This window comes from Nicotiana tabacum, chromosome 17 (genome assembly GCF_000715075.1).
Source record: "Nicotiana tabacum cultivar K326 chromosome 17, ASM71507v2, whole genome shotgun sequence".
Classification (NCBI taxonomy): Eukaryota; Viridiplantae; Streptophyta; class Magnoliopsida; order Solanales; family Solanaceae; genus Nicotiana; species Nicotiana tabacum.
In genome coordinates, this window is record NC_134096.1 from 43,584,391 (window position 1) to 43,610,459 (window position 26,069).

The 26,069-nt window shown below is 36.5% G+C and overlaps 1 protein-coding gene across 1 annotated transcript; it reads left to right on the top strand.

Annotated features, from left to right (window-relative positions):
• Positions 1 to 3,421: 3,421 nt before the first annotated feature.
• On the top strand, positions 3,422 to 5,469 carry LOC107767877 (uncharacterized). The gene is made up of 4 exons (XM_016586982.2): positions 3,422 to 4,410; positions 4,829 to 4,867; positions 4,998 to 5,152; positions 5,269 to 5,469. The coding sequence occupies exons 1-3, from the start codon at positions 3,564 to 3,566 to the stop codon at positions 5,123 to 5,125; spliced, it is 1,014 nt and encodes a 337-aa protein (XP_016442468.2). The 5' UTR covers positions 3,422 to 3,563; the 3' UTR covers positions 5,126 to 5,152; positions 5,269 to 5,469.
• Positions 5,470 to 26,069: the final 20,600 nt, after the last annotated feature.

Genomic DNA, 26,069 nt, shown 5'->3' on the forward strand with positions numbered 1-26,069 from the left:
TTTCCAGTGCATTGTTTAACCCAAGCTCAGTTCGACACCACAAACATTATTTTTTTTTCTTTGCGAAATCTTACGGGGCCTTACAGATTTCTCACAAATTGATAGTGTTTTTCATACATGTAATTTGTAAGCACATATGTTCCTACCAATATTATTGCTTTTTATATAATTATCACTTATATTGATTAAAACCTTTAATATATATTATTTTAAGTTTTATACTTTAATTAAATTTATAATAAATATTTAAAAAATTTCTTTTCTAAATAATGGTAATTGTAAACTAAACCTTTATTGTCCTTTAGTGTAATTTGACACTCAAAAGTACTTTTTGGAAAGATTGGCCAAACACAATTTGCTTGTCAAATATCGTAAAAAGTACTTCTCAAAGGAATTGGCTAAACACAAACTGCTAATCTCCAAAAGTATTTTTTCGAAAAGTACTTCTGAACAAAAGTACTTTTCAAAATAAATAACTTTTGGCAGTTTGGCCAAACAGGCTCTTAACTTTTTGTCGGTAGAAGAGAGGGATGGCTAGATTGTTAATTACTTTAATTAAGATATAGATGATGCAATTATTGTTGTAGTTCAATTTCTAATAGTCTACAATTTTAGCTATCTATATCCTGTAGTCTACAATCCCGTTTGAGAGGCCAACGGGTATGTATCTAATGACTAATAGTTAGACTAGGAAAAGGTAACCCTCCAAATTAAAAAAAAACAAAAAAAAAAAGGTATACCTCACCAATCACGAAATAAATTAAATGTGCATATGGACCTTAGTTTTGGTGCTTTTTAAAAACAAGTTGTTAATAATTTCAAAGTAGACGACATTATTTTGAATTTTAAGAAATTTTTTCTTTTTTTTCAAAATCAACTCATGTACAAACACAACTCTAAATTTTAAATATCATTTTCACTTGAAAACTTTTTTCCCCGTATTTTAGAATTTTATGATTCTTATGTCAAAACGCCCACTAAGTAGTATGAAATTTTAGGAGAGGAAAAGAGAGAAGCTAACGTGAAAATTTGCCCCTTATCATACTCTTTTACAAAATTTACACCCTAGCCTCTTTAATTATTTGTAAAATCATCATTTTTGGTGGCATAACAAATATAACAACCACTTCTCCTTACAAATTTAACTTTCCTTTCTTTTCAGTTAATTTCAGTTAATTACAATCGATTTCGCTAGCTTATTAAACAAACAAGGTAATTCAAAGGATACTATGTACTACACGATATAGATAGCTAAAATTGTAGACTATTAGAAATTGAACTACAACAATAATTGCATCATCTATATCTTAATTAAAGTAATTAACAATCTAGCCATCCCCTCCCTTCTACCGACAAAAAGTTAAGAGCCTGTTTGGCCAAACTGCCAAAAGTTATTTATTTTGAAAAGTACTTTTGTTCAGAAGTACTTTTCGAAAAAATACTTTTGGAGATTAGCAGTTTGTGTTTGGCCAATTCCTTTGAGATACAAAGCGTCTTTCTAGGCGTTCCTTGAAAGCCTACTTTTAGCCTCTTTAATTAGTAGAAAGCAAGTCTCTCCTCTTTAACTAGCAGAAAGTAAATACTCCCGTTCACTTTTACTCAACACGTTTTGAATTTTTACGCCTTTTAAAAAATAATAAATGAAATGCATAATTTATCATGATACACATATTAATTGATGCATATTTTATTGGATTTGAGAAAATGATTTGAAATGAGTAATAAATACTGTGGATATAACAGGAAAAAAAATGTGTCTTCTATTGATATGATTAAAGTGACAAATAAAAATGAAAATTAATTTTTAGTATACATGCCAAGTAAAAGTGAACGGAAGGAGTAATATATATAATTTCTCACACCTATAGTAGGGACCAATTAGACTAAGTGGACTTTTGTTATATTTCCTACTTCTTTCTAACCTAATGATCTTTCATCTTCGTACAAACTTCTCATGAGTTGTCTTTGTTAGTATAAACCTTCTATCCTTTATTAAATTAGGGGCAGGCGTTCGGTCGGTTCGGTTCGATTTTAAGAAATTCGGTTATTTAGTTTTCGGTTTTGTAAAAGTAGTAACCGAAACCGAACTGAAATAAGTTCGGTTCAGTTCGATTTTTTTATTTCGGTTCAGTTTTCGGTTTGAACATTAGCATATTGGGCTCTCTCTACGTAATAATTGGACTGCCGAATTTGTTGGTTTTCTTTCAAAATTTCGATAAATTAGATTGAAACCAACCGAAAATTTGTTGATTTGCTAATAATTCGGTTTTTCGGTTAACCGAACCAAATAAATGAATAACCGAAAACCGAACCGAAAATATGAAATTTTAAAATTTTAAACCGAAACCGACCGAAAAAATCGAATAACCGAAACCGAAATAAAAATATTTTCGGTTCGATCGTTTTTTTCGATTCGGACCGAAATATGCCCACCCCTATATCAAATGGATTACTAAAAATGCTATTTTAACTCTGCTCTATCAAAACACAAGATGATGCTCATGGTTTACCAACACATGAACTACTCCAATGATCTAGAAAGAAAGGAAACAACAATAATTATGCCACAATCCCAAGTTATCTTGGGCAATAGCGGACTCAGGAATTTTAAGCTAAAGGTGCTCAGCGGCATATGATGAACAAACACCACTATATTGCGCTTGAAAAAGTTGAATGACAGTCGACTAGCAAATTCCGTGCATGCATAGATATATTATATATATATATATAAATAAATATTGTTCAAATCAAAAAAACAATGGGTGCTTGAGCACCTATAAGTGGCAATGTAGGTTTGCCATTGAGCGCTCCTCATGATGGCCAGGACTTCGATACATTTAGAAACTAAGTAGAAGAATAAAGTTAAAACATCTAGAATGAGATGTTACAATGGATTTGTAACCTTGCTTCACATGTATAAGCTCTATATTTTGTTTAAACTTTAATGTGTGTATGTGAATACAGGGTAACATGACTAATAACCATATTTATAATGTTCATAGGGATGGAAGAAAAGAAGCTAGCAAGCCCAAAAGAAAAGAGGCTACTAAACTGCACATTTACTCAAAATTAATAACTTGTGCCCATTATAAGTTTGTTGCCTCATAACTGGGCATTAGATTTACAATGGAAATGGTTTAGTTGGCCCAATTTCCAATTATGTATGCTGCCTTCCAGCTGGAAATTATTGGGCTGGGCTGTTTCAGGAGAAGAATTTGTTCAAAACTGGGAAAGCGTGGAAGGCAATTTTCATCACTAAAGTAGGTAAGTAGATAACAGTACTACCATAACATGAACAACAACTACCATAACATGTTATTCCTTTTTTCTTTTTTGCTCTTCAATTTTTGCAAAAAGAATATTTTAAAAGGAAAAGCATCCCCACTAGCAGTTCAAGAACATGAAACTACTGCAAAGAAAAAGAGAAAAAGTGAAAGGTTCAAAAAACAAACCCTCAATAAAGATTCTCTTCAATCATCAATAAACACTTCCCCAACAGTCTTTCTTGAGATAGAGAAAATTTGGAATGGAAATCAATCTCAACACCTTCTAGCAAGTCCCTGATGGCCCTTTCAATAACAAACAAATTAACATCAACTTATTTTTCAACTTTCCCATGTCCCTTTTCTTTGTCCATATTTATAATTCTATTTACACTTCCATTTCTCAATCCAATACAAGCTCAATCAAGACTCTGCAGAAAATCTTGTGGTGGTATTCCAATTCAATACCCTTTAGGCCTAGATGATGGATGTGGCAGTCCATATTACAGACATATTCTTGTTTGTACAGCAGATATGCTTGAGCTTAGAACACCTTCAGGCAGATACCCTGTTAAAAATATAAACTATTCAGATCCTCACATTCTTGTCACTGATCCTTTTATGTGGAATTGCCTAGACGGCAATAATTTTCGCCCAACTAGACCATTTAGCCTAGACACTAGCACACATTTCACTCTGTCACCTCAAAATGACTACCTCTTTTTCAACTGTAGTGAACAAGATGTGATCATTGAGCGAAAATCAACGTTCTGTGAGCGTTTTCCTGAGCAGTGTGATTCGACCTGTGATAGTTCGAGTTATCTTTGTAGGCACTTACCTGAATGTGCTAATGGATTGAGGAGTAGCTCTTGCTGTTCTTACTATCCTAAAGCTACAGAGTCTTTGAGACTGATGTTGAAGCATTGTGCAACTTATACTAGTGTGTATTGGAGAAATCTTGGTGTAACTCCGGCTTTTAATGAGGTCCCTGAGTATGGGATTAGAGTTGATTTTGATATTCCTGTGACTACGCGATGCCTCAAGTGTCAAGATTCTGCTAAGGGAGATGGCATTTGTGGGTTTGATACGGAGAGACTCAATTTTTTGTGCCTGTGTAACAAAGGAAATAGTACAACCAACTGTAATGGTAAGCAAATGTGAATAGTAACTACTAACTAGGTCCACTTTAGTCATCTTCTCATGTTCCAAGCGAATACTGCCTGTTTTTTATTATCTCCAAGGATAGGATTATTCTGTTTACCTATCATTCAATCAAAGCCTCTTCTTTGATGACTGAATGCATTTCTTCAATCCCATAGTTAGTAATGCCCGAATTCTTTCTTCTGTATCAAGGATGTCACCATTGATTTTCCTGAGATGTAACAATTTCAGAGAGTAAAGATATTAATGACAAGAAAAGGCTTTTTTGTTATACATTTTTTCACTGTTTTTCCTACTAATTGTGGCATAATTTCTTGATATTTGAACGAGCAAAACATCACCGGTTCACTTTGAAATTAGATATGTTAAAGTCAATACTGATTCATCCTCAATGTACTGTGCAGATAGTGAAAATTCTCACAGGAGGCCTGGCGTTATTGCAGGTAATTATTGCTTATTGATTGATCAGTGCTCTATTAGCTGGTTACTATTTTATTAGTTTGCAACTATACACCCTCCTTGTACTTTTCCATTAAGATTTCTTTTATGATACATATGATTGAAATGTTGCAGGGACTGCAACTGCAGTATCAGTTGCAGGGGCATTTGGAATTGCGGTTGGTGTATGGTACTTGAAGAAAGCGAGAGCAAAAGCATCAGTAACTCATGGAGTTCAAAGCAATGAGAACAGGCTTTTCTGAGTTCTGACCATGTCAAGAGAAAACATAGTACTGCGTCTTTCCTTTATTTTCCTCGCTTCTCTTTACCATTTTCAGTCTTTTCCTTTTTCCTTTTAATTTCTTATGCAGTAGCTTATTTTTAATCTTATTTGTTCTCTTTGTAGCTTAAGGAACCAACTTTTGGTCATCCCTGGCATCACTTGTAGTTGAAAACGGAAGAAAAAGACAGACATATGGAAATAGTATGCAAATATAGTGAATATTATTGAACTTGCTATGTTATGTTCCAAAATCAGCATATTTTGTGAGTCCATGATTTGATACTCAAACTCCTTTTCCTTTATGAATCCAAGTCTGTATCTCTCTATAAGTGCGGGTTCCAAGATTACAGTCCAAAATCCGGTGCAGTTAGTTGCTTGTATAGGTTTAATTTCCGTGATATCGTGTTTTCAAGTTTGAATTTGAATGCTTCAATTTGTATCCTAGCTTAATAAGCCGCCTTGATATGTTGACTGCTACATTAGTTGATCCATGAATAACATCAACAAGACCATCGTTGGAAGGAGCAAGATAAAAATGGTCAATACATATATATTTTAATACTTCAGCACATGGATGACGCCTCCGATATTGTAACAACCCAATCGATCGTTTTGAGTTCTAGAACTCCATTTCCTAATTTAAGATTTTTTCATAGGTTCGGTTGGTGATTTGTGACTTACGGATATGGGTGACTAAGGTCCCAAAGATATCGAGCGTTTAGGAACACTAGATCTCCAACTATGAGCCTTAAGTGCGTAGGATTGACCAAAGTCAGCATTTTGAGTAAACGAGGTTAGATTCATGGTTTGAAGGCAATAGGTTTGTATGACTATTTTTGACTTGTACTTATGGCCAGGGGTTCGAATGCAATTCGACGTATTATATAAAAGTTGAAAACTTAAAAGTTCATAAGTTTAATCTGGACCTTGATTTTGAGTTGCGGTGTTTTTGTACGTATTTTTAGCCTTTGGATAAGTCTATATAGGATATTTAGACTAGTTAGGATGGTTGGTGGGAAGAATTTTAAGGTAAAACCCAGCAAAACTAGCAATAAATTGAAGCAGCAGCCAACCATTTTCTGCAATTTCAGCTATTTTTCAGTACTTATATAAATAGCCTCATTTCATACTTAGAGTTTAGTTTATCATTTTGGGAGGTAAAAAGCATTGATTGAGGTAATTTTAAAGAGAATTTATCATTAGGGTAAGTAAATCTAACTCGAATCTATGATCATAACATAAATCTATCACTAGATCTAACATCAAAACATGAATTTGAGCAAGAGAAAATGAATTTTTCATTAAAAACGAGTGGATTTTGTAATTTTAAATATTAAAATGGACACAATTTTTGAAATAAATTACATATTTGGACTTGTAACAGCCCGACCGATCGTTTTGAGATTTAGCATTCCGTTCAGTGGTCCTCTTGAGTGGCTTCATATTGTGTCATATGACTTGCGTGCAAAGTCGGATTCGATTTTCGGATATTTCGGGATTTATTTGGATGAGTGATTCTCATTTTAGGAGCTTAAGTTTAAAATGTCTATCGAGGTTTGACTTTTGCGAAAATGACCCCGGATGGTATTTTGATGATTCTGATAGATTTGTATCGTGATTTTGGACTTGGGCGTATGCCCAGAATCGAATTCGGAGGTCCTTAGGTTGATTTGGTTTGTTTTGCCGAAAGTTGGCAATTTAAAGGCTTAGAATTTTGGTAAGTTTGACCATAGGTTGACTTCATAGCTATCGTATTTGGATTTCTGTTTCGGGACTTAGAATAGGTCTATTTTGCTATTTGGAACTTGTCTGCAAAGTTTGGCTTCATTCTGAGACGAATCAGACGTGTAGTTGTATTTTTAGAAGTTCTTGAGTTTCATTATAGATTTCATGTGTTTTGAGGTCCAATTCGTATTTTCGGATGTTATTTTGATGGTTTGATCGTGCGAGCGAGTTCGTGTTATATTTTTAGACTTGTGTTGATGTTTGGTTTGGAGCCCCAAGGGCTCGGGAGAGTTTTGGACGCGTTTCGACGTGTTTGAAGAGTTTTAGTTTTTGCTGGTTTTTAAACCGGCGCTATAGATCTCGCAAATACGAGATTTTGTTCGCATTTGCAAAGGTACCTAAAGTCTGCTAGGTTTTCATTTGCGAACTCAAAGTTTGCATTTGTGATGGGGCCTCGGCTGGGAGAGTTCCGCATTTGCGATCACTAGGTCGCTTTTGCGATGAGTCCTTTGTTCGCATTTGCGAACTTTATGTCGCAATTGAGGCATTAGCAGGGGTGTGATGAGTGTCGCTTTTGTGATCATTCTTCGCATTTGTGGGGCTTGCATTTACGAACCCTAGGTCGCATTTGCAACACGTGTGCCTGGACGTAAAAGCTGAGAGACGAGATTTTAGCCTCATTTTTCATATCTTTGAACCTTAGACTCGGTAGGAGAAGATTTTGAAGAGGGATTTTCATCTACAACCATTGAGTAACTTTTATCAATTTTTAACTATTTTACATGATTATATATGAGATTTAACATCAAAATTATGAGAATCAAAGAGGAATTTTGGAAATTTTTGTCTATGTTGTGAAAAATAAAAATTTGAGAGTCGAATTGGACTCGGATTTTAAAACAAAATACATATATAGACTCGTAGGGTTATGGGTAGTCGGAATCTACCATTGGACTCGGGTTTTGACTGGGCGAGCCCGGGGTTGACTTTTGAGGAATTGTGCAAAGATCATAGCCTTATTTATTGAAATTAATTTCTTTTGTATTATTTGATGCTATTAAGTCAATTTTGGTTAGATTTGAGCCGGGCGGAGGTGAATTGTAAAGGAAAAGCTATTTTTGAGTATTGATTGAGGGCTTTTGAGGTAAGTATCTTGTCTAACCTTGTGTGGGGGAACTAGTCCGTAGGGATTATTTTGTTTGCACTATTTGAACTACGTGAAAGACGTGTACTTGAGGTGACGAGTGTATTCACGACCTTATATGTAGAAATTTGACCGGTATAGACTCTTTGGTTTCTTATGCACACTAAATTAAAGTTGCTCTATCATGTTATGTCCTCCATTGTTAAATTCGCTTTTTTATGCCTTATTTGAAGTTGGGTTCATGTTCTATTGCCAAATATACTCATACATGCTTTAATTGAAGTTGTTGCCTCTTTATTGTCATGTTATCTCTTTCATAGCTTATTTATGCTTATTTGAAATTATTGTTACCTGTTATCTCTTCCATAGTTGATTATTCTTGTTTGAAGTTGATGTTATATGTTATCTCGATTATTGTTGAACCACTCTTACTTGAAGTCATTATTACTTGTAATGTCTTTCATTGTTGAGCTTATCCTTCCGGTATTGTATTGTTGTAATTCTTGTGTTGATTTTACTTGTCGTACCCTCACTTATTGTTGTTCTCATTGTAATTGGTGTTGAGCAGTGAGATTGTTATTATGAAAATATTGTGATATATGAGCACATGTGGTGCGAGTTGTTATATTATGTTATTATATTTTTGGCACATGTGGGATTGTTGAGAGGATTGTCGGGGTATTTGCACATGAGTTGTCCATGCTATTGTCATTATTGATATTTTCACATGTGGTGTGACAAAATCGGCTATATATGTTAGGTTTGCGCATGTGGCTAGATAAGGTCGGATAATTATTATGCGCGTGTGGAGAGATAAAGCGGGCATTTACTTTATTGTTGCGCACGTGACGAGACAAGGTGGCTATGTCGGGAATGATTTGTGATGGCCCGGGGGCAATGTTATTGATGATAATTGTATGGTGATGTGACCTTCTTGTGTGAGTCATGCATATTACAAATATTGTTGTGTTGTTTCCAATGTGCTACTTAGTATCTCTGATCTTACCTGTTGATTTAAGTTGTGATAGTATACTTACACAAGCATACATTATAGCATGTCACCCATATCAGTCCATGAGTATAAATCTTGTTGTTTATTGATCCTGTAGATGTATCCTCATATACCTGCCTTCTATGCGTGGATAGGATTGTTGGCACGTGAGTTGTCCGTACAGATATGAGGTATTGTTGCTGTTGGTACGTGAGTTATCCGTGCAGGTCTGAGACATTAAAGGTATTGACACGTGTGATGTCCGTGTGGCTGTGATTGGTAATGTGGGCACGAGATGCCAAGTGATTATATTTCGTGATTTGGGACCCGTGAACGTGATTTTGAGGGGTGGTACCTTGGGGTGATTCCTGTGTCAACCATTTGTAAGGACATTTAATTACTTGGTTGCTACTTATTTTTTCTTATTTAATTTCACTAGTACCTTAACTGCGTTATGATTACTTCGCGACATCATCACCTGTTTACTCCTTGTAGCTAATCGTTGCTTGTACTTTCCGTTTGCTAGTGTTTTATTGTTGTTCTTACCATGTTTAGCATCGTATTAATATCAGTTTCTCTATTAGTTTTATATTCATACTTGTACATGTTATTATGTCTAGTAGGTGTCTTGACTGTACCTCGTCACTACTTCACCGATGTTAGTCTTGATACTTACTAGGTAGCGCTGTGGTACACTCATGCTACGCTTGCTGCATATTTTTATGCATATCCAGGTACCTCAGAGCATGCTGGTCATTAGATAGCTGATCGTGTATTGCTGTGGAGACTTCAAGGTATACCTGCCGTCGAGTTCGTAGGCCTCGGTGTCACCTTCTGAAGTTTTACTTTGTACTGTTTATTTCTATTTCAAACAGTGATGTATTTGATAATCTTCGTTACTCTTAAAAGGGCTTATGACTTGTACTACCAGTTTTGGGATATTGTACATCTATTGATGATTGTTGGCGGATTATGTTAAATGGTTGATTGGTTTAAGTCTATTAATAACTCTCGCTCTATGTGTTAGGCTTACCTAGTCCTAGGGACTAGGTGCCATCATGACTCCTAAGGAGGAATTTTGGGTCGTGTCAAGTTGGTATCAGAGCTCTAGGTTCATAGGTTCTACGAGTCATAAACAAGTTTAGTAGAATCTTGCGGATCGGTACGGAGACATTTGTACTTAACTTCGAGAGTCTACAGAACTATTAGGAAATATGACTAAGAGAACACAATTGGCCTAGAATATAGAACCGAATTAGTGAAGCTTTCATACTGATATGTTACGATTTAAACAAACCTACCTAACATTAGATTTTATTATTATCTAGCAACATAAAATAAACAACTTATGCAAATTTCAGCCATATTTATCATTGGAACTTTTATATAAAAAAATAATTCTAATTAGCTATCATACTATTCTATGTGAATAACTTGTCGTAATTTTATATCGACATCTATATGAACATGAATCTGATCTAACTATTAAAGACCAAAATTTCAGCAACTCAAACAATAAACTAAGACATACTACAACAAATTTTGTCAATCACGCTTCTTCATACCAACAATATAAATGAAACTCCTAAGAAAAGAAAAGAAAAAAATCTACAACAAAGTATACATCTTTTAAGCACCCATCCTAATCTAAACCGAAAGAAAGAGCAAAAACAACACGTCTTGGTTATTATTTTACTAAAGTCGCAAACAATCAAGCGATGTAGATTAAATCAAACAAAAAAAATTCGATTGTCATGGAAATTTAAAATTAACGATCAAAATAAACTCATCCAAGAATCTAATAATTACTTATGAACACCGTAAAAGTCGTCCTCTTTTAAATGATTCTCTTCAAACTTTTACTCATAATAAATAATATATAAATAAAATAATGAAGTATATAAACTAACCTTTGAAGTAGTACTTTTCTTTAACAATAGGAACCCAATAAATACAGAGTTCAATTATAATGAGAGACCCTGATATCGGAACTCAAACAGAAACCATGCTGACAATAGCTTAAATATTCTTCGTGCTAAATATTGACATATTCACGTTCTCTCAAGATACTCTCTTTATCATGTACATACGAAGTTCACCTTTTTAGACCTTTATTTATCTCTTCTTCCCCGATCCAAGAAGGATCAGAATATTCAAAGGTTTATCATTGTCAGAGGTATTATTGGGGAATCTCACCTTTGTCGGGTAAACATCTATTCATTTATTTACTTAAATGTCATTTATTGTTATTTATTGCTCTCTTTCATATTCTTGAGTAATTCATTACACCATTATTGTTGTTATTTATTGTTATCCAACAGCACACGTGGGATATTTTCCTTAAATACACATGGTTCATCATTTGGATATTAATATTGATTATGATTAATCCTTTTTCACTATAAATCTAATTGTATAAACCTAGATCTAAATTTTGGATCATACAATCCATAGTCTAGATTGTGCAAATAAAAGCAATACCTAAATTAGGGGTGGCTAATGGGTTGTTTGTGCCGGTCAAGATGAGCTGACTCATTAAATGGGTTATTTCTCAACCCTGCCCAATGTTCACTTGGGTTAAGATGAGTTGGGTCAAGATGGGCTAAACAATGTGTTGTTATTCAACCCGCCCAAATTGACCCAAATCTTTGCAATATTCTCAACTTTTAAACAAGCATATATAAAAAGAATCTTATATTTTGGAATAAATGTCAATTCATGCCAAATAATTTCTTTTCTCAATTTTTATTTAGAGTTTTATTTGATAGATCTTCATCTTATCATACGAACAATGATCAGAATTATAAAAAAGTAGTAAAATTAGAACTTCTCACCCACCCACCCAACCCACCTCCCACCACCCTAACCCTACCCGCGGACCCCCACCTCCACCCTAAATAAAAATATTATTTAGAGCACTTTCTTTTAATGTTGTAGACAGAATGTTTTCTTCGTCAGTTCAACAAAATGAAGAATTTGTAGACAATAAACTGCGTCAAGAAAATAAAATCAGACCGAAAATATTTCAACAATCGTAGTATTTGATTTCAAATAATATGAGTATACAATCTCTATGGATCCTATGATTCTACTTTTCCAACATAAATTCAAGGGCCTTTGTGCTTGATCTTGAATTTGAATTTGATTTATCCGTCGCGAACACTTTGATTGTTGCCACGAACGAAGATCTTGAATTCAACTAGCACAAACTTTGATTTGAACTCGTACTCCTTGAATCTTGATTTGTTCTTCGTTCTTGAGCTTGAACTAGATTTGTTCTTCGTTCTTGAGCTTGAAATTGATTTGTTCTTCGTTCTTGAGCTTGAACTTGAACTTAATTGCTTGAAGCTTGAAACTTGTGGAAGAATTTACAGCGTTTGATCCACGAGCTCTTTCTTACTTCTTGTTATAACTTCTAGTGTATTTTTTGGGTTATGAAGACTCCTATTTATAGTTGTGGGATGGAAGAGTTATGATAAGAACAAACTCTTTTCTACCTATCAAATTGAAGTGTGACAAGATCGCATTTGATTGGCCAGAACATGTCATTTGCACACGTGGTGCAGTTTCATTGGCCTTTTAATGTGACTTGGCATGCCTTGTCATTTTGACACGTGTCATGATCCCATTGGCTCTTCCGTTTGACTTGGCGTACCATGTCATTTGACACGTGACACGAAACTGGGCCTTTAGGAAGATGATATCTTGGGCTTAATGAAGTGGGCTCATCACTTTAGCCCAATTAAATGGGCTAGCCCAATGAATTAAGACTTATTTATTTAATCCATATATGTTGCAGTTATATAACTAATCCAATTATATTAGCCCAATAGATTTATTTGAACTGATATATCTTGAATTTAAAATATAGTCCGAATTATTTTATGGATTTAATTTCAATAAAATTTATATGCCTACAAATGTCCCATACTTCAAGACTTGTTGTGTGGATTTACAAGACTAGGCTTGAAGTAAAAGAACTTTGTACGTACATATGGTCATGAAAAACATCCTATCCAGCTTCTAGCAACGTCTATTTTCAATGTATTTGACTTGAATAATGGTATTAGGCTAAATCCACGTAGATATCATTATTGTATTCCTTAGATATTCTTTCCCTAGTTCACTAGAAATAGAACTAATACTGTCCTCTTTACAATTTGCATATATGTAAGCAAATTCCACCGCCAATAACCTTTTCTTCTAGTTGAATTAGGATATCAAATCCTTGTTGGACTCTAACAAACTTCCAGTCCCACATCGCCATTAAACTTCCAGTAATCATCTCACTGCTTCTATAAATAGCTTTCGCCTTTAACATGATCCCACATCAGACATGAATTGTTATCGCCTTCTCTCCTAAATCTATATAAAGCACTGTGCTCATATTCATTGAGCATCAATTGTGAATTTACATGCCTTTTCAAGCGTATCTTTGACAGGTAACTCTTTTTTTCTTCTTCTACGTTTTCCCCATTTTTTGTCTTTTCCCCCCTTTTTTTAATAGGCCAAACAAGAAGAATATGTTCTTTGCTTAACGAGATGATCCACGCATGGAGAAAACAATTTTAGAGTGTGAAGTGATGGATACTCATCTTCGCACAAAAATCGGAGGGATAATCATGGGACACAAAGGTTCATATAATATGCAGAAGGACATAATTGGACAAAATATAGAAGAACAAATTTCCAACAACATATAGAAGGATCAACCTACAACATCTTATAGTAAGACAAACCCATGGCAATTTATAGAAGTGCAAATTCTCAACAGCATATAGAAGGATCAAATCCATGATGAGACTAGCTTAAGGTGCAAAGGGACTCAAATGTCCACCTTAAGATTAAAAAATTATAGTTTCTTTTAAGGACAAACCTGTAAAGAGACCAACTTAAGGTGCAAAGGGACTAATATGTCCACCTTAAGATTGGAAGATTATAGTTCCTTTTAAGAACAAACCGTAAAGAAGCCAACTTAAGGTGCAAAGGGATTTAAACGTCCACCTTAAGATTGGAAAATTAGAAAGCCTCAACTTAAAAATTTGGTGGATTTGTAGACTTTAACTTGAAGACCGGCGAATTTAATGATTTGACGGATTTGAAGATTTGGCGGACTTTGATGCGTCAACTTGAAGAACGATGGACATTAAACTTCAACTTAAAGAATTAACAGACTTGAAGACTTCAACTTAAAGACTTAGAGGGCTTGAATACTTCAACTTAAAGACTGGCAGACTTTAACTTGAAGGACGGCGGACTTGCAAAATTCAACTCGAAGACCAACAAATTTGAAGATTTGATGGACTTGAAAATTTGGTGGACTTTAATGATTGAACTTGAAGAGTGGTGTTCTTTTAAACTTCAAATTGAAAAAATAGCAGACTTGAAGACTTCAACTTTAAGACTTGTAGGGCTTAAATAATTTAATTTGATGACCGGAGAACTTGAGCACTTCAACTTGACTACCGACAGACTTAAAGACTGGCGGACTTGCAAACTTCAACTTGAAGGGAGGTGGACTTGAAAAATTTAACTTGAAGAACGACATACTTGAAGATTTAGAGGGCTTATATAATAAAACTTGAAGACCAACGAACTTGAGGACTTCAAATTGACGATTTGGCAAAGTCTACATCCATCCATCGGAGATGCCAATTTGCTATGAAGGCTTGCCTCCATTGAACCATCAATCTTTGATAAGGCACACGGTTCAACGAAAGAATACATGTAAGCCCAATTTTTTAAGTTCCAATCAAGTGTATTATATCCTATCATACTTCATTCGAACAACGTTTGGGGTGAAACATATTTTTGAACTCATACGATTGAACTTAGAATGAAACTTTAAGCTGCCTACGTACCTTAGTGAAGAGGATTAAGTCATTCCGTAGTTCAGAATTGGTGAGTTGTTTTTTGGGCCGTACACAGTTTATACTCTTGCAGGCCAGGAGTAACATGCAGTTTATGGTCTAGCATTAAGGAGCGTAGTAACTTGCAATTTAAGCTCGTATTTTGAGGAGCTTTATAACTTGAAGATTTTGCTTAAATTTGAAGAGCTTCATGATATGCAGTTTATGCGCGTGCATCCAGGAGCGGGGTAATTTGAAGACTTAGCTCAAATTTTAGGAGTTTCATGACATGCAGTTTAGGCTCGTGAGTCCAGGAGCGTAGTGATTTGAAGATTTAGCTTATGTTTTTAAATGTTTCGCAACTTGAAGACTTGCTCAATTTGAAAATCTTTGCAACTTGAAGAATTTCTCAATTTTGAAGAGCTTTGCAACTTGAAGAACTCAATTTTGAAGAGCTTTGCAACTTGAAGTTCGGCTCGAATTTGAAGAGCTTCGTGACTTGAAGATTTATCTCAAATTTGAAGAATTTTACAATTTTAACTTTATCTCTAATTTGAAGAGCTTTACGACTTGAAGTCTTTGCTTGGCTTTGAAGTGCTTTTGACTTGAGTCTTTGCTTGAATTTAAATAGCTTTGCAACTTGAACACTTTGCTTGAATTTAAAGAGTTTTGCGACTTGAATACTTTGCTCGAATTTGAAGAGCTTTGCAACTTGAACACTTTGCTCGAATTTGAAGAGCTTTACAATTTGAAAACTTTGCTCGAATTTGAAGAGCTTTACGTCTTAAATATTTAGTTCAAATTTAGGGAGATTCATGACATACAGTGTAGGCTCATGTGCCAAGAAGTATTATAACTTGCAGTTTAGGCTCGTGCATTGAGGAGCATTATAACTTGCAGTTTAGGCTCGTGTGTTGAGGAGCATTATAACTTGCAGTTTAAGCTCGTGTGTTGAGGAGCATTATATCTTGCAGTTTAAGCTCGTGAGTTGAGGAGCATTATAACTTGCAGTTTAAGATCGTGCATTGAGGAGCATAATGACATGCATAGACTCTTCGGTTTCATTTTCGAATGAAAACTTGCCCCCATCCTCGCCTTCTTGTTCTTCTTCTTCGTTGAAAGGCTCAAAGATAGGTAGCCCTTGGTCGGCACTTATGGCCATATTTAGTTCCATATCATGAGCATGAGTTGCTAGTTCTTCAAATGGTTTGAGCTTTATGCCTTGTTAGATATAGCGAAGACCCCAAATATGAAGAAACATAATTTTATTGATAAAATGATGCGGGTACAATTTGGTTTGTTCCCTTGATTCATCTCTCTAGATCGTTCTCCGTAATTCCAGGGCTTAACCAACGTATTTCTCGAACGTAGGATGATGCGAACTTCCTTAGGATGTATTTGATCTCCATGAAAAAGAAGAACATTCGTTGATCACTTCGGCGACTTTGAGAAAGACATTATTTGATGTCTTTGATCTCTTTGTGAATATTTCATGAATTTTTATGGAATTTTGAGATGCTTTCAAAGGGAATATGTGGTCCCTTTTTATAGGTGTAGCTAGGAGTTTGGGTAGAGTAGCCCCCAAGCTAGAGTTTTAGGTAGAGTAGCCCCCAAGCTAGGGTTTTAGGTAGAGTAGCCTCCAAGTTAGGGTTTCAGATAGAGTCGCCTCCAAGAAAACCTCGATGGACTCTACTTGTAGTATCTTAAATTTAGGATTTTGCCCAAATTTCATATGGATTTGATCCGATAAAATTTTGATGTCTACAAATTCCCCCTACTTCAAGGCTTGTCGGGGCATAGATTTACAACATCGTCGTGGACAAAGCATGAAGTACCAGCAAAGAAGACATCACATTCTTTTCACCGTGAGAGAAGAGATGAAAGGAAGATTTGGTCCCACTAGGCGTGCCAATTTGTTATGGAGGCTTGCCCCCATCCTCGCCTTCTTGTTCTTCTTCTTCGTCGTAAGGCTCAAAGACAGGTAATCCTTGGTCGGCACTTATGGCCATATTTAGTTCCATATCATGAGCACGAGTTGCTAGTTATTCAAATTTTTTGGGCTTTATGCCTTGTAAGATATAGTGAAGACCCCAATGCATGCCTTGAATCATTTAGATGCTAGATGTTTCGCGTAGGCGATCTTTGTAGTTAAGTCTTAAGGTCCTCCGGCGGTTGATGAAGTCAATAGCTAGCTCATCATTTTGTTGATGAGCATTTGTAAGTTCGATCATGCTTACGATGCATCTTGTGCTATAGAAATGATTGAGAAACTCATGCTCTAACTGCTCCCAACTATAGATGGATCCAAGTTAGAGATCTGTGTACCAATCGAATGCATTACCTTTGAGAGATTTCACAAACTGTTTGACAAGATAATCTCCATACATTCCAACATTATTGCAAGTTTTAACAAAGTGTGATACATATTGTCTCGGGTTTCCTTTGCCATCGAATTGTTGCAATTTAGGAGGTTGATAACCAACATGTATCATCAAGTTATTGATTCTTTGCATGTACGACTTTGCATATGTGAGATAATTTGGACGACTCAGGATTATCTTTGATAGCCTCCATGATGAAGTCCTTTAATTTCTCAACGGGAATCCGACCTTCAGCGGAGACTTGAATCTCTTTGGTTGTCGTTGCTTGCTTTTCGGAGGAGTCTTCTTTATCTTGTGATCTTTGACGATTTAAAGGTGTTTGTGTGGATTCTCCCTCTACTATGCTATACAATGTATTTGTTAACTTGGAAAGTTTAGCATCTTGATCTTGCATGTGCTTTGACAAGCCTTCAACTGCTTTCGTCAAATTTTCTTCTATGGTAGAAGCTTCCATAACCATTGCTTGCATGATCGACGTGGAGGATAAAGAATGATATAGATCATTATTGAAATAGAGCTCAGAGGTCGCATTAATTGAGGTTAGAGTAGATCCAGCGCTCAAGTCATCATCATCGGCTTGCATGAAGGGTTTCTTGGACTTAGATATACTAAGTTGGGCAAGAACCTTTTCTATCCTTTCGGCGACATCGTTCACTTTTTGAGTCGCGCTTTTTGAGGATCTTGTTCCTTTTGAGGATGAAGATCCGACAATAGGGCTTGATGCGGACGACGCTTGAAGTGCTTGTTATTCTAAAGAGCTTGCTTTGCTCCTTTTAACTGGCTCAAAGCTGTCAAAGGTAACATCGAGTATGCTTTCCACATCAACATAGAACTTGGAATTAGCATCCTTAATAAAAGTTGATTTGGAGTTGATTTTCTGTGAAGCCATTTTGATGTTCTTGAACTTTGGAGATTGAAAAGTTGAGATGAGAGGTAGAGATTGTCCCACTGGGCGTGCCAGAATTTGTAGACAATAAATTACATCAAGAAAATAAAATCAAGACAGAAAATATTGCAACAATCGTAATATTTGATTTCAAATAATATGACTGTACAATCTCTATGGATCCTCTAATTCTACTTTTCCAATACAAATTCAAGTGCCTTTGAGCTTGATCTTGAATTTGAATTTGATTTATCCGTCTCGAACACTTTGATTGTTGCCATGAATGATGATCTTGAATTCAACTAACACGAACTTTGATGTGAACTCGTATTCCTTGAATCTCGATTTGTTCTTCGTTCTTAAGCTTGAACTTGGTTTGTTTTTCGTTCTTGAGCTTGAACATGATTTGTTCTTCATTCTTGATCTTGAACTTGATCTGTTCTTCGTTCTTGAGCTTCAACTTGATTTCTTGAACTTGAACTTGATTGCTTGAAGCTTGAAACTTGTGGAGGAATTTGCAACGTTTGATCCACGAGCTTTTTCTTGCTTCTTGTTATAGCTTCTGGTGTATTTTTTGGGTTATGAAGACCCCTATTTATAGTTGTGGGAGGGAAGAGTTATGATAAGAACAAACTCTTTCCGACCAATCAAATTGAAGTGTGACAAGATCGCGTTTGATTGACCAGAACATGTCACTTGCACACGTGGCACAGTTTCATTGGCCTTTTAATATGACTTGGCATGCCTTGTCATTTTGACACATGTCATGATCCCATTGGCTTTTCCGTTTGACTTGGCGTGCCACGTCATTTGACACGTTGCACGAAACTGGGCCTCTAGGAAAATAATATCTTGGGCTTAATGAAGCGGGCTCATCACTTTAGCCCAATTAAATGAGCTAGCCTAATGGATTAAGACTTATTTATTTAATCTATATATGTTGGACTTATATAACTAACCTAATTATATTAGCCCAATAAATTTATTTGAACTAATATATCTTGAATTTAAAATATAATCCAAATTATTTTACGGATTTAATTTTAATAAAATTTATATGCCTACAATGATGTAGAAAAAGTATTTTCTTTCGTTTCAATGAAATAACTACTTTCTTTTCATGATATAGATAAAATATTTTTTTTTCAAAAAATGAGTACTTTCTTTTCATTTTTTAGAAAATTTATTTTCTTTTGTTTCAACAAAAGAGTACTTTCTTTTTATGATGTAGAAAAAATATTTTCTTTTTCACAAAATGAGTACTTTTTTTTTCTAGTGTAGAAAACGTATTTTTTTTTTAAATAAAAAGAATATTTAAACAAAGAAATAACTCCGAACATGCGAGTTAAAAATTATATTCATCCTTTCTTAAACAGGTGTCAAATGTAAAATTTTCTTTTTCTTACAAATAGGAAAGTAAAAAACGAAAACATATGATCACTTCAACTATTTCTCAAATACCCACCAATATATCTTTGTGCAAAAGATACAAAATATTTCTAGAAAAAGCGGATGGAAGAAATTATTCACGGGTCAGGTTTGAGCTAAATTATGGGTTGAGTTTGGGCTAGAAAAATAAATGGGTTTAATTGGGTTATGCTCAAACCCATTCCATCATTAATATATCATTAAAATCTCGGCGAATGCCGGTCAAATGGGTTTGGGCTGATTTTCACATCCTAACCCGAATAGTCATTTCTCACTATTTAGGGATCTAATATTAAGGTTGTTCAGTTACATCTTAGATCCATCTTCTCCAATTGTATTTTCCGCAAAGCCAACTTAGGCAAATGGAAAGCCTGGAAAGCATCAGGAAGGCATTAATGATGTGGGGCATTTATCCCTTCTATAGTCAGGTAGACAACTTCTTTAAATCGAAAGAGCCACACAGTTATTCTCGTGACAGGTTTATGGTGCAGTGCTTTCAACAAGAGATGTTCCTGGAAGCACAAAAGCATGAGCATCTACTAGGAAGTACAATAATAATACAATATCTGTCTGGAATACAATATGGACAAGATAAAGTAAATAATTATGATGGAGACTCTGTGTGCTGCGAATCGTAGCATGGAATGCAGCTTACCATAAAATCTCTTCAGCAGTTGTGCCTACGCGTCCAAATAACCACCAAATGAACTTGTCAGATCCTGCACATTTAGTGCAGAAGTGCAGCATGAATACGTACATCAATGCGTACCCAGTAAGTATCTAGCCTAACCTCGAAGAGGTAGTGACGAGGGGTCGACATTGCCACTTACTAGTGGTTCTGTAAATCAAATATAATAAAGTAGACAAGTATGAAACATGGTAAATAAACAATGAGAATAGATATAGGCAAATAGTATGGTCTACAGCTGAACATTGAACACAAAGTCCCCAATTAGCAGATACCTCATCAAATGGAATACGTAATGGTCAATACCAAACCAACTGTCACATCTCAAGTTAGGAAACTCATGAGTACGCTGACTCTTTAACAAGTATTTCGCACGATTCTGCCGAGGCAAGCGGCCCGCTCCCATAAAAGTGTTTCATAGAGATGTCGAGGCGAACGAACCGATCCCATAAGGGTGTTTTGCATGATACCGTCAAGGCAACGATCTGATCCAATAAGAGTGTGTTACATGATACCGCCGAGGCGAACGTCCCTATCCCATAAGAGTATTACATGACACCGCCGAGGCGAACGACCCGATCCCATAAGAGTATTGTTGCAGCGTTCAGCCCGATCCTATTAGAGTATGAAACTTTGATGGGTCACTAACCCAACTCACGAATATACGTATGAGTTATAAAATTCAAGAAAAACTATCGAACGAATACACACAACACGGAAGAAATTCGTAAAGGAAAGTACAATTTCCGCAGCTAACCAGGTAGCTCATCAAGTATCTAAATAGCAACTCCGATACTCTACGTGAGTCTAGTCTCAGGCTAAATGGAAATTAAAGCATTTAAATAGGCAAGAATAACTCAAATAGTATAATTAAAGAATGGCATGAGTCAATGTCTACCCGGACATAATCAGAAATTCTAGCATATGCACTGACACTCATCACCTCATACTTATGTAGCTCCCACAACATGTAGCACATAATAAACATAACATCTACTGGGTAAACTCCCCCTAAAAAGGTTAGACAGTAGACTTACCTCGCTCCGAAATCCGATAACTGGTTCAACACCTCTCTAACTCCTCAAACCGAGATCCAAAACTAATAAAACAACGTGCAAACCAATCAAAATATACTCCAATACTCATAATTTAATAATTTGTAACAATTCCCAACTCCGCTTGAAAAAGTCAACAAGGTCAATGCCCGGGCCCACGTGTCTAGAATCCAAATATTATCAAAAATAAGTATTACCCTTAACTTATAAAGTATATATCCATAAAATCATCCAATTGCATCCACGAGTTGACCCTCAAATCAAGGATTTATAATTTCTCGACTTTGGGGTTCAAAACCCCAATTTCTACACTCCAAAGACAGATAAAAATAATAATCAACGAAAGAAATCATGAAAAAATGACAAAATAAAGGTAGCTTATTTACCCCCTTGTTGATTCGAGAACAACTCCACAAATATTACATCAAACGGAGATCTAGAACTCAAGATATGCTCAAAATACTAAAATGCTCGGTTTAAAACACTGCCGGGATGTTTTTTGTTAATAGCCTTTACGGGAGACCATCGCGTTCGCGAAGAGCAATTTTTTGCGTTGACTGGTCAACCCATAAATCCTTCTTCGCATTCGCAGAACCTCTCTCGCGTTCGCGAAGAACAAAAGCTTGCACCAGAAACCAGTAATCTTTCCCGATACGGAAATGGGCATAACTCTCTCAAATGACCTCAGAATTTGACGATTCTTGTTGATATGGTTCCGTAATTATGATACGATTCTAATGGTTTAATCTAATAACAAATCTAAGGTCTTTTTCTCAATATAGTACCCTTTATTCCTAAATAAACAACGCGGAAACATTACACGAACCTACTCGAGGCCTTAAATCACACCAAACAACATCGAAACCATGAATCGCACATCAATTCAAGCCTAATGAACTAATGAATTTGAATTTTTAAACTTCTAAAATTCATGCCGAACCATACCAAATCAACCCAGAACTACCTCAAATTTAGCATGCACATCCCAAATGACACAACGGGCCTATACCAACTCCCAAAACTATAATCCGTATCCGACATCCACAAAGATAGTTCTCGGTCAAACCTATCAACCTTCTAAACCTTCAATCTTCCAGCTTTTGCCAAAAGCATCAAATCAACCTACAGACTTCCAAATCCGGACATACGCTTAAGTCCAAAATCATCATCCGGACCTAACGGAACCGTCAAAATTCCGATCGGAGGTCGTTTACCCAAAAGTCAAACTATGGTCAACTCTTCCAACTTAAAGCTTCCGAATTGAGAATTATTCTTCCAAACCAACTATGATATTCCCGAAAATCTAATCCGACTACACGTGCAAGTCATAATACATGGAGTGAAGCTACTCAAGGTCTCGAACAGTCGTGCACCTACCAGTCGGGTCATTACATTCTCCCCCACCTAAACATGCGTTCGTCCTCGAACGTGCCAAGAATCGTTCTAGAGTTGCCCAATATCACTATTTAACAACTCGTGCACCTACCCGTGCCACCGCAACTTATATGAGCACATTAGCTCAAGCCAGACTAAAGAATCTTCCTGCTACCTTAGCCCACAAGACTTAGAACCAAATTCCAACATCCGGAATTCTCTACCAGGTTTGATTCTAACATATGCACGTCGTATCAATCTCAACACGTTGTACCAAAACATGATCATGCACCCATGCTAAATTCACGCAATGCACCGTATAATTAGTATGCTCATAATAACTTCCTCAAACCACAAAAGCTGCAAATTCACGAAGCTGATGCCCATAATATACCTCATAACGCATACAAGATCTATTCCAACCTTCACAATACTGCAATGATGTAAGAGATGTGTAGAAACTCATAACAACCTGCCAAATCAATAACTCATGGATACTCTCCGCTTGGCGAGAACCGTTTCCTCATTCTGAACTAATTAGTGAAATATTTCCTCTAATATACATTATATATATCTGATTGCACTAATTCTAGGTCCAGCAACCTCGTCTCACCCAGTACCAGCTGCTCGGGAAATAAGCCACCTCAAATGCTATCTAACATCTCATACGACGCCATCAATGTGCCAACAAGCCACAACTCGAATATGACCAATTAGGAATAACGAACCTGGATACAAGACTATCCGGACTGCGCAACGAACAAAAACAACCAAACTAATACTATGAACCTATCTCAGAGATGAAAAACAAGGCACACAAAATAAATGTAAGGAACCGTACTCAACATCTCACTGTTGCGGCGTGCAACCCGATCCATATATTCACATCCCTCTACATTCCAAGCAAACTCTTCCCGTCACATTCAAACTTCCTAAGCAAACTACTCGATCTATGTTGCTCGCACTTGACCTGCTAACAACTCATCTACTACGAGACGTAACCCTCCATGTCATTCCTCATCCTTCGCTACTAAAATACTGCCTCAAATCATAATCCATATCTATAGCATCCAAACTAATGAATTGCCACCAATTCTAAACCTCCATAAAAATCATCGTTATCGAGACATGAACATTAAAAACACTGATTCGAGCCTGAAGTTGCCACATATCGCCATCTCTGATACCCGCTTCTTAGGTAACATTTCACAAGAACCTGCCCCGAAGGCAAACCAATGAAGACCATCACACCGACGAGTCTAAATGCGTTCAAAAAAGGATGACGACACAACATCACAAATAATAATTCCACCAAGTTCGAAAATATCCAATCTCGCATGGACATCACAATACACTATGCATAGCCTAGAAACTCTAGGCAATGCGAACACTGGGTTGAAATGACAGAAAGCCCCTCCACAAGGTGCCGATAATAATCTGACCGAATACATAGAGAAAAATATCCTGCACCATATCTGTAGCACCACTACAACTTCTCGATGCCCAATTGATAACGGGCGCTCAACATCGTATAAGAATGAGTAGGAAGGAAATAAAGACATAAGCTTCAATGAAATCAAATCGCACGATGAGGAAATCAAGAAGGGAAGTTCTCCTAAAAACCCTGTAATCTCTCGAAGATAAGTACAGACGTCTCTGTACTGATCCGAAAGTCTCTACTCGACTTGCTCATGACTTGTGAGACCTAAGTGAACCTAGCGCTCTGATACCAAGCTGTCATGACCCAAAACCCATTATAGGTTGTGAAGGCACCCAACATTGTGCCCTCACAAGCACGAAATCTACTTGGTAATCAAAACCATAAGCAAATTCTAGAACATCCCAAAATTCGGTATCACAAATGCATGACCATCTACTAGGAAGTACAATAATAATACAACATCTATCTGGAATACAAGATAGACGGGATAAAGTAAATAATTACGATGGAGACTCTGTGTGCTGTGAATCTTAGCATGTAATGTAGCTTACCATAAAGTCGCCTAAGCAGCTGCGCCTACGAGCCCAAATGACCACCAAATGAACCTGTCAGATCTTGCACATTTAGTGTAGAAGTGCAGCATGAGTACATAAATCAACGCGTACCCAGTAAGTGTAACGACTCGACCGGTCGTTTTGAGAGTTAGAGCCCCGAACCCCTATTAACTGCTTTCCCTATATCTATTTATGCTATTGTGACTTGTCGGGATAATTGGTTTTGAGTTTCGGAGTGTTTTGGGACACTTAGTTCTTAAATGAGAGCTTAAGCCTTAGGATTTAGACCGCAGTTGAAACTGTGTGAATACGACTCCAGAATAAAATTTCGTCCGTTCCTTTAACTCCGTTAGGTGATTTTGGGTTTAAGGGCATGTCCGGATTGTGTTTTCGGGTTCCGTAGCTCATTTAGGCTTGAAATAGCGAAAGTCAAAATTTTAGAGTTTTGGGCTGGTAGTGGAATTTTTGATATCGGGGTCTTTTTCCGATTCCGGAAGTTAGAGTAGGTCCATAATGTTGATTATGACTTGTGCGAAAAATTTGAGGTCAATCGGACGTGATTTGATAGGTTTCGGCATCGGTTGTAGAATTTTGAAGTTTCAAGTTCTTTAAGTTTGAATTGGAGGGTGATTCGTGATTTTAGCGTTGTTTGATGTGATTTGAGAGCTCAACTAAGTTCGTATGGTGTTATAGGATTGATTGGTAGGTTTGGTTGAGGTCTCGGGGGCCTCGGGTGAGTTTCGAGTGCCTAACGGATCAAAAGTTGGATTTGTGTTGCTGCTGAAGTCTTTAGGCATCTGTCATTTTTGCACATGTGGTGGAGAGACCACAGGTGCGTGATCGCACATGCAGAGAGGCAAGCGCAGAAGAGGATTTGGGATGTGTGGTCAGGGGTCGCAGGTGCGAAGGGAAATGTCGCATCTGCAATGCCCGCAGATGTGCTAAAGGACCCGCAGGCGTGGAGGAGATCGTAGAAGCGGACAATAGTCCGCAGGCGCGCACTCGCAGGTGCGGCCCTTTTTCCGCAGAAGCGGACCCAGCCCTCTTAAGTCATTTCTGCACCTACGAAGGAAATTCCACAGGTGTGACCCAAGGTCCGCAGATGCGGAATAACTGGGCATAAAAAGGGCAGATTTGAGGGTTTGAAGTTCGCTTCACAAATTTGATTGAGAACTCGGTAGAAGGCGGAATTTGGAGAGATTTTTGGAGGAAGTTTTTGGGTAATTATTCTTAACTCCCTTATGGTGATATTCCACTAATGTATGCTTGCATTTATCATTTAAATTCGTATTTGGGGTGAAACATTGAGAAATGTTCTTAGGCCGAATTTTGGGGTTTGGACCGAGGTTTTGGTGTCGGATTTTAGTAACTTTGATATGGTTAGACTCGTGAGTGATGAGTTTTTGTA

Coding starts and splice junctions, on each gene's coding strand:
- LOC107767877 (XM_016586982.2), top strand. CDS start 3,564: ATGGCCCTTTCAATAACAAACAAATTAACATCAACTTATTTTTCAACT. Junction 4,411..4,828: donor TAGTACAACCAACTGTAATG/GTAAGCAAATGT, acceptor TGTACTGTGCAG/ATAGTGAAAATTCTCACAGG. Junction 4,868..4,997: donor GAGGCCTGGCGTTATTGCAG/GTAATTATTGCT, acceptor GAAATGTTGCAG/GGACTGCAACTGCAGTATCA.